This window comes from Oculina patagonica, unplaced genomic scaffold (genome assembly GCF_052425735.1).
Source record: "Oculina patagonica isolate OP01 unplaced genomic scaffold, crgOcupat unplaced295, whole genome shotgun sequence".
Taxonomy (NCBI): Eukaryota; Metazoa; Cnidaria; class Anthozoa; order Scleractinia; family Oculinidae; genus Oculina; species Oculina patagonica.
In genome coordinates, this window is record NW_027558140.1 from 3771 (window position 1) to 13076 (window position 9306).

The 9306-nt window shown below is 37.9% G+C and overlaps 1 protein-coding gene across 2 annotated transcripts; it reads right to left on the minus strand.

Moving 5' to 3' along the window:
• Positions 1-1694: 1694 nt before the first annotated feature.
• On the minus strand, positions 1695-8464 carry LOC144640397 (uncharacterized). Of its 2 annotated transcripts, none has more exons than XM_078499558.1 (4): positions 8157-8464; positions 7475-7837; positions 6060-6411; positions 1695-4341 (listed from the first exon to the last, which is right to left on the minus strand). In XM_078499558.1, the coding sequence occupies exons 1-4, from the start codon at positions 8389-8391 to the stop codon at positions 4131-4133; spliced, it is 1161 nt and encodes a 386-aa protein (XP_078355684.1). In that variant the 5' UTR covers positions 8392-8464; the 3' UTR covers positions 1695-4130. The 2 variants fall into 2 exon arrangements, with proteins under 2 accessions (XP_078355684.1, XP_078355685.1); XM_078499559.1 differs by having other exon boundaries at positions 4209-5592.
• Positions 8465-9306: the final 842 nt, after the last annotated feature.

The window sequence follows — 9306 nt, forward strand, 5'->3', positions numbered from 1 at the left end:
TTAAAACCCGTTACTTAATCATTACATGACGAACAACTATGCTACAAAATCTTTCATCAATATCTCAAGCACCCTGACTTTGACAATTAGCATAAAGCGCTTCAAACAATTTCTGTTTGCATTGGCTCCCCCCTCCAGTATGACAGAAACCTCTTACGCTTTCTCAAATATAACAATACTTGTTAAAGTAATTTATGTGACTGAGGCACGATGAATACACGAAAGCGCGTGTAATGTTTGACTGAGTTTTGCATTACAAAGGCACCGTTCAATTTCCGCTCTGTGGGATCTGGCTTAACGTATCGGTTATTCCACGCATTATTAAAAGAAAGGCATCCAGCAATGTTTTTCATGTGACTGCATATATGTGCACACAATACAAGCGTTTCTAACATGCTGAGATTTTCTGATATTCGTATACAAAAATATACTTCTATTAAACAGCGTTTTATATCACAAAGCGACTAACACGTGCGCATAGGAAGAAATAATTTGAAAGGGAAAAGCCACATGTCTTTACGTATTTGCTTCGATTAAAAAAAATAATTAGGATATTTTTTTCTTTTCCATCCGTCGCAGAAAAATCAGTTAATTTCCATCCACACTCAAATTCGTTTCTTTCCGATTCGTTAACAGCGTTGGCATAATCAGAATTTATAATGTACATTGTATTATATATCCTCTCTTATTATGTAAAGAAAGACATCAGCCTTAAGGGTTTTTAACTTGGACGGGTTGCTAAGAAAAACAATAGCTACCTCACGGACCATGCAGACGACGTCCTTTGCCAATACTGTTTTTCTTTCCTCGCTACGATTTTCATTTATTTTACTGCTGGAGAAGAATTAAATGGTCTAATACTTACTGCAGACTTTTTCCTCGTCCATGCCATTCCTCGGCCAACGTCTTTACAAACCGGTATTTATTGCATGTATCATCAGAGAATACAGCTGTTGTCGACCAGTTCAGAATCCACGATACGGTTATGGTTATTTCGCCATTTGAAGTTATTCAGAAAAACAGTTTGCTAAACTGAAATTTCTGAGTATTTATCTTCCCTTTCTTCATTTTCCTCTTTCCGCTTGCTCAGCGTATATGAACGTACTTAAACAAACATTTGGCGGTGGACCAAGCAATAGTTCACAAACCAATTAAACGACAGCAGGTGATGTATGCGAGGAGAATGGGCCGAGTGAAAATGCGGTGCACCATTCTCTAGCAAAGACATTGGCAAAATGTAGTTTAAAGGGACTGTGTCAAGGATTTAAGCCAAATTTAGGCATGGGTAACGAGAATCAAATTCAGCGAAATATAAAAATAACTTCTTAAAACAGTGAAGAAACATTTCAATAACACAGCAAATACAAAAGAAGGTACGGATGGTCAAAAACGACAAAGATTGAAATGAAATAGATTGTGATATGGGTTTTTGAAATGTTGTTGGGCTGAACAGTTAATCTCAGTTGTTCATAATGCCCAGAAGACAAATTTGGTTGCAGTGACGCTATAGTTTTTTCATTTAGATCCAGAGAAGTAATTTCATTTCAAAAAGTAGGTTTCGTATTGAGTTTTCAGAAAAACTTAATAAAATAAACTTTAGTGGTTTTATGAGAATTTGTTGAGGGTTTCGCTTCTTAGCAGCAGATATGTCCAGTCAGTGTATTGTGATCCAAACTCAATATGCTTAGACACGCTTCAAGTCAAACAGTGAGTTTTATTTCATTATTTACACATGATTAAATAGTTTCGTATCTGGCTTCTTTAAGATATCACACAAGTCTTCTTTCGGATATATGAGCTTAGGAATACTGTTTTGAAAGGTAAATATGGCCCGATGAAGTCTTTATTCTGCACTCACAAAGTCAACCAAAGGTACAATTCTTTTAAAACTCATTCCAAAAATCAAAATAGAATTTCCTAACAGTTTACGAAGACAAAATATTTAGCCACAACTAGCTCGTAAAAACATAAACCGAACCTGCTTTGTTTTATTTACATTAGGCTTCTTTTAATTATATTATTTTTTAATATAAAAACCTACCAGGCCTGATTGTAATAAAATGAAAATAACTTAGAATAAAGGTCTGTTAGGAAAACAACAGGAATGTCCCTTTTCCCTCCACTCAAATCCTCGCTGACAGTTTTTATAACAATGTAGGTACCTATTTGGAGCTACAGTTGTGAAAAAGGAAGCCTTTTACATTTTTCGATAAACCAGTAATATTGCTAAAAGCCATTTTATTCGTTCTTGATACAGGGGTTATATATCTACGTCATTTACTAATTCAAATATAGTAACCTATAAAGAGAATTAAAAGAGTTTTAATTAACTACCATGTACAGGGGTGGCGCAGTGGTGAGAGCGCTCGCCTCCCAGCAATGTGGCCCGGGTTCGATTCCGGCCCGGTGCCATATGTGGGTTGAGTTTGTTGTTGGTTCTCGCCTTGCTCCGAGGGTTTTTCTCCGGGTTCTCCGGTTTTCCTCCCTCCTGAAAAACCAACATTTCCAAATCCCAATTCGACCTGGACAGAGGACCCGCATGAAAACCAGCTAGCGCTGATGTGGCTTCCTCTTTAAAAATAGTAATTTATTTTTTTTTAAAAAAAAACGAAGTTAAAGTAAGAGTCAGTTAAGGAGTCTTAATGGTTACAAAAATAATTCCTTTAAAGCCGGTGAGAGCCACTTTAGATTTTGATCTAAGAAAACAAGCGTTTCGTGTTTTAAATGTGGAATCCGTCACAACGTTTAACATGAGCAGTTTATTAAATCAAATTCCTCAGTTATTGTATGAAGTTTTTGCCAGAGGCAAGCGCACAATCTCATTACTGTAGTGGGCGCTTTCTGGTCATTTTTATTTGTTTATTTCATTTTTAATTGGCAACTTTTTTAATGGCGAAAACAATAAAAACTATGTGTTGGGACACGAGCTACAGATCTTTATTTTGATGACCTTTTAGCATGGCTAACCGTGCCTCCATTTCCCTACTGTCTAAAAATCCATGGAATTCACTTTACGATGACGTTATAGCCTTTAATTACATAACCTGGACAATGCCAATAAAACGCCTGTGATCAAATTGACCTCATTGAAGGTAAGCTTTCCCAGAGAACCCATTTAAAAATTGGTAATCCTGGCAATTTTGAGAATACTATGATGAAAATTTTAACAATAAATAGTTTCGGTTTGGATATGGTGTACGACAGGTGTAAATATGAGAGTTTTTTTTATCTGACTGTCATTAAATTATTTGTTCCCCAGCATACTTGAACTTGATAAGGTCACTAATACGTAATTCATCATTTCAAGAGGTTAGAGCAGTTTTCAATTGAGTGTCGTAAAACCAAAACCAAAGTAATTACTCTGGCTAATCAGAAACGACATTGACAATCCAGTGAACCAATCAAAACTCGAAGCAAAAACATGTAGCTGACGCGAAGCGCGGGAAAACGTGCGCGAGCGAGTCACGATTGGTTTTGGTTTCAGTTCTGATTGGTCGAGAAAGTGGCGCGAGATTTTTAAACCAATCACTGAGCGTAGTAATGCAAAACCAAAGCAAACGCAATTGCAAATTTCTTTCGACACTCAAGTGAAAACCGCTCTAATTTGCAATGAAGTTAACCCTTTCACTCCAGAATTTTCCCAAAAAACGCGTTTTTTAACCGTTAAACTTAATTTTTTGGTGCTATGATCTTGAATTTTCCTAAACTTTGCTAGAAAAGTACCATTTTGATAACGGATCCATGTAAAAAAGTACAATATTTCACTTTGATTCCTGCGCATTGGAAAACCCTGAAAAGGGGACCTTCATCAATTACATGTGTATTAGCCTGTTTAAGCACCGATTTTGCACCAAAAATGGGCCGTGTTTTTTATTAGCTCTGTCCGAATGCAACCGATATTCAAAATGAACAGCCCTGTAGAAAGATCAATCCTAGCTCTATCAGCTGCTTATCACAAAAATCCACTGACGTGCTAACTGATGACGTCACAAGTGGTTCAATGACCGCGCCTCCAAATAGCGCCTAAATGTTCGTTTGGGAGTGAAAGGGGTAAAAATGTTTTAAAAGTATTCTCCACGTTTTCTGAAATAGCTATTACCGTCATACAATAAAGACTGAGCTGCGAGAGGCTAGTAATAGAGCGCCTCCGAAGAAGTCGTTCCACTTTCTCTAGTATTCGGTCCTCTTCGATCATCGATGTTCACATGTCTCCCTCGTCCATTTCTAAGAGATCTGTTTGACCTGTAGTCTGGGTTCAAATTCATATTTGAACTGTCTTGTCTTCTGGCTACAGGAGCAAAATGTGGCGGGCCCCGGTGATATCTGGGAGTGTCGGTCTGTCTGAATAAAAGGTAGGGAAAAGCACAATACTGGATCTAAGCTTATTTTATGTCGACATTGTTTTCGTTATTAAACATGATTTCCTGCGAATTAACAACAATATAAGAAGTCAACAATATATCCTTAATGACTGTTCCCGAGGAAAACAGTTAACAAAATTAAATGGTTTCCCAAGGGATCAGTCATTAAGTGTTTTGTTAGCACATTTTGTTAGTGTATAGCACAACGAAGACTTAGAAAAATGGCGCTCGTCGGTCAACATTCGCGGGCAACATTGCAATGTTACTCTCTGACGTTTTGCAATGTTGCCCGCTTAGAGACTTTTGGCGGGAAATTTTTTATTTTATTTTTAGACGTCATGTGACCTCGAATTAGCCAATAAGAGCACGCGCTGTCGGGGAATTTTTTTTAGCTTTATAACAATAATGATTTAATTTTGTGTTGAAGTACTCGACAAATGACAAGACCAATCTGGAAGGATGGATGACTAATGATGGAAATGGATAACAATAAAAAAAAGTGGAAGAGGCGCCTTCAGTGCAGTTGGGCTCTCATCATTGCCTTTTTTTGCTGTGAAACTAAGGATTCAAAAAACGGCTAAAACCAAAACACCATTGCTAATCAATACTGGTTTCTGTAATTCCAAGTAATGACCAAAATGATGCAAAACAATGTGGTGTTGCAACGTGGAATACTTAAAGAAATTTATTTTATCATTTAGTTGGAATTATATAAGATAATGAAAATCATTATGTGAGACTAATTGACCAGAAATAAATTAGTGCTATCTGGTAACTATTATGGGACGAACTCTAAAAAGGGTAACAACTTTACCAAGGATATAAAATACAAAACAATTAAAATATCTTTTGATTGTTGCACTACTTAAACTTTTTAACTCTTAGAACAAAAAATGTTGCCAGACCTATAGGTTAGGTATTCGATTTAAGTTATTTTACGCAATTAAAATATGAGCAATGGGTAAACCCCATCATCACAGTTACTCGCGTGACTCGTACACGCAAACACCCACAATTGATGCAACGTGGCATTAAATGATGTCAAAAGCATGAAGCATTAATAACACAATTAGGTGCGCAAAAATTAAAAATGTTAAAATGAGATTTACGGTCCTTGGTGATGGGTTAGAAATTAAACTGAACAGTTGTGGTCCTTGAAGTGAAGATGGTTATTAAGCGGGCTTCTGTTTTAGTTTGGTTTTTACTTGATGTGGCCTCCTTCTAACAGGTGCTGTAAAAATTAAATAATGAAATATAAAATAAAAACGTTAATGACGTGTAATTAGAAAGGAAGGAAGGAAGAATGCAAGCAAGATAGCAAGCAAGGAAGGAAGGAAGGAAGGAATTAAGAAAGGAAGGAAGGAAAGGAAAAACGATTGTGTGAGTGGATATTAAGCGAGTTCAGTTAATGGACAGATTAATATGTATGTTTGTCGTTACTTCTTAATACACTCGATAATAATTTGCTTTAAAAACATAAAATGGATGCTTTCAGAATGTTAAATGTAAATCACGAAGGATAATTTTAAAGCTGTCAGGATGTACGGCGTTGGTCGCAAAGTAAAAGAGAAATATAGGCTCAAACCAACTCAATTGCACATCAATAGACAATTCTTTAGAAAAGAAAAAGCAATGAAACAAAATAACTACTTAAGCTAATTGTTTCTACTTACCACTTTATCTTACCCATAAACTCACCTCTCCCCATTCAGTTCCTTTGTGTGAACATCCTTGGCGCTGAACGTCCTAACAACTGTGCCATTTTGTGAGCTCTTGTGAGGTAACGTACCTCCGCGTTGCCAGTTATATCCTTCCAACATGTAGTCAGGAGGAGGGGTCTTTATGGGTCCTGATAAGAATGGGTCAACTTCGGTTGGCGTCTTTGATCCAGTGCTCCCATATGTGTTGAATTTTGGCTCTAGGTCCTTGACTTGAAGCTGTTGTTTATGACTGTGGTGGCGATAGAGTATGATAAGACCGACAATGATGGCAAGAGCGAGTGCACCCCCAGCACTGGCACAAAACACCGTGATATAATTCGAGGAATGTTCTGAAAAAAAAGACGTAAATTATAGGTGTTCGCTTTTTTTCTCGTGCTCTGTTGTTTGTTAAGAATCCTGCCTGGTGCACCGTGGGGCAGATATGTGCTTTCTCGACCAATCTGAAACGACTTAGTCTAGTCCCTGAACTCTCCCTTCTACGCCCTATTTATGGTTACTGAGGCTCACAGCGTTATTGGGTATATTACACCCCTCTCTAACAGACCCAGTGGAACCCGACCCAGTGGATTATTTTCCCCTACCCAGTGAAAATTTAGTCTCCCCGCTACCCAGCGAATATTGTGATTTTACCTGCCTATTTTTGTGCTTCCCCAGTGACTGTGCGTTGTGACTTATGTCGAATAAACCTACTTTAGAAACGAGCCCAAACAGCCGACCCAGTGGGAAATTGGCCAACCCAGTGACTTTTTGCAGATTCCACTGGGCCGCTGAGAGCACACTACATGTATTATAATTATTGACCCTACTAAAGCCTTATTTTTCTCTCTTTGCAGTACATCGAGGATTTCAGTCGCTTCACACTGATGTTTTGGTTCATGGCTGCAATTGTAGATGCATTACAGAGAGAGAACAATATGATTTTTTGAGGGTCAGTAATTTTTAAACACTGTTGGTCATTAGAACACTACCTTATGTCTAGAGTTTACGCTAATTTAATGTGACTTTTATAGGTTATAGGCTAGAAAACCTAGATTTTAACTAATGGTATGTTCTAACCCTCTTAACAATTTAACCCCTGAAAAATTGCCAATTGGCACATTGTACCACAATTGGGCAATACATGGTCAGTATATTTGCATTTTTACACCAAATTTGTCTTTGAAAAATCTGCTTTTTGGAAATGAAAATTGCAGCCCCTCTATATGTGAGTTCATTGCCTACCCCTATAGCATTAACTTCACAGTTGTAAAATCCCTTTACACCATTTTTAATCCATTTCTATCAAAGCTACAACTAATCTTCTTACTGGTTACTGTAATTTATGGCATAGACCGTTCAGTGCTTTATAAATGCTCTATGGACACCCGGTTTACATTATCAAAATGCAAGCACCTTGCATGAATAATAGCCACATAAACAGTGAGCCTGCAATGCCAAGAGATCCAACATCAGACTTTGAAGCAGAGCCGGCCTGCTCCACTTGGAATGGGTCAATAGCGTTGTCAACGTCTGAATCGCTTTCTGTGGTGCTGGCGGTGCGAAACGTTGGTGGAGCTGTAGCTCTAGGCGTTGACTGACTTATCAGTATGGAACTGGTGGAAGCGATTACGTCTCCCGTCGGCAAGATTGTTGTCGATGAGAAACTTGATAAGCTGACTAGAGAAGAAGTTGGCGCTATTGCAGTGCTCGTTGCCTTGGTTACAGTACTTGATGACGTGGACGTGTGAATGACCTTTGGTTTGCGTCTCAGCAAATCTTCAAAAGACATTGAAAAAGTCACATTTATGACACTTGTAGATATTAAACAATAAATGGCATGATATTGCGAATGGGTAGCTTTGAATAGCAAGAAAAGTACAAAAAAATATATATTTAAATCTTGCTCGATCAAGTATCAAAACATTAAACATGATTACATTACCAAAACCGAAGGAAGGCTTAATAAATAAGAACCTAAAAACCGAAGGTCCTTTTATCAGGCTTTATCCTAGTAAAACTATGATGAGTAAAACGTTATCTCATAGCCTTCGACAAACCTCACTTTTACTTACTTTCGCGCATGTTTTATACTTACCACAAGAATAAACCAAGTTTAGGTACAAGTGTTTATCTGGACAAGGATCTCCGAACAGTGCACTGTTCACTTTAACTCTGCATTTATTTCTCTTTTCACAAAGCGTTTTTAATGTTTCAGTGACGTCAGCCTCACCACAGTTGTAATTCTTGTCATTCTCCGCTTCGCTGTAAGGGCAAATCACGTGACCGGGTTCTGTTCGTCCGTAGAGTGCGGAGTAGATAGTCAGCCCCATGCTTGCGTTTGCGCAGTGGAGTTTAACGCGTTCTCCTTGGCATATTACCTTGTTTTCGAACAAGTTAATCTTCCACGCTGAAACATGTAAAAGGAATTCATGTCACCGATTTCAGGCTCCTTTGGAAGTAAACACCGCATGATTTCTCTCAATGATATTATTATATTGTCAAGCAGACCGTCAATGAAAAAATCATAAAATAATCGCAACTATTGTTTGAGAAAAGTGTTTTTTATGGAGAGATTTTTAATGAGTCAGGATATCAGTGACGTCTTTAAGTAAGATAAGCGTGAAATACCCCATTTTCAACGTCGAAAAATTGTTGTCTGGTTCTGAGACCACTTTTTCGCCGAAGTCCGTTCGTCGGTTTCTGATCACTGGGTAAGGTCCCATATTTAGTTTAACATAGTAACATCGCTTATACGGCCAGCACCAAGCTAACTCTAAGTTAATTAAGAAGGCCCTTTAGAAAATGCCATACTGACTCCATGGCTGACTTCTTCATTTGATCTGAAGTTTTTTTTTTTACCCAAGTCTCGTGAAAACTGATGAACAATGGGAAAGGAAACTTTGTAATTGCCTTAGATCCAGGGTATACTACTGATATCGGGCCTGGCCCGTTCACGAGTCCTGATCACGTGACGAATTGCAGTGTTTTGAATTGAAAATCAAATCAAAAACAAAGTTGAACGTACTTGAAACGATCTTGTAATAACCAATTGTTCATCAAAGAAAAGACAGGCTTACAGCAAGGCGCCCAAAAGTGTGACCACTTTTAATTTATTCACATTCTTTCGTGCAGATTTAATCCAATCAAAAGCCGTGAATAGCTTGCAGTTGACTTCTGATTGGATTAAATCTGCACGAAAGAATGTGAATAAGTTAAAAGAGGTCACACTTTTGGGCGCCTTGCCG

Coding starts and splice junctions, on each gene's coding strand:
- LOC144640397 (XM_078499558.1), bottom strand. CDS start 8,391: ATGGGGCTGACTATCTACTCCGCACTCTACGGACGAACAGAACCCGGT. Junction 6,412..7,474: donor GTGGCTATTATTCATGCAAG/GTGCTTGCATTT, acceptor CTTTTTTTTCAG/AACATTCCTCGAATTATATC. Junction 4,342..6,059: donor AAGGAACTGAATGGGGAGAG/GTGAGTTTATGG, acceptor CCTTTTATTCAG/ACAGACCGACACTCCCAGAT.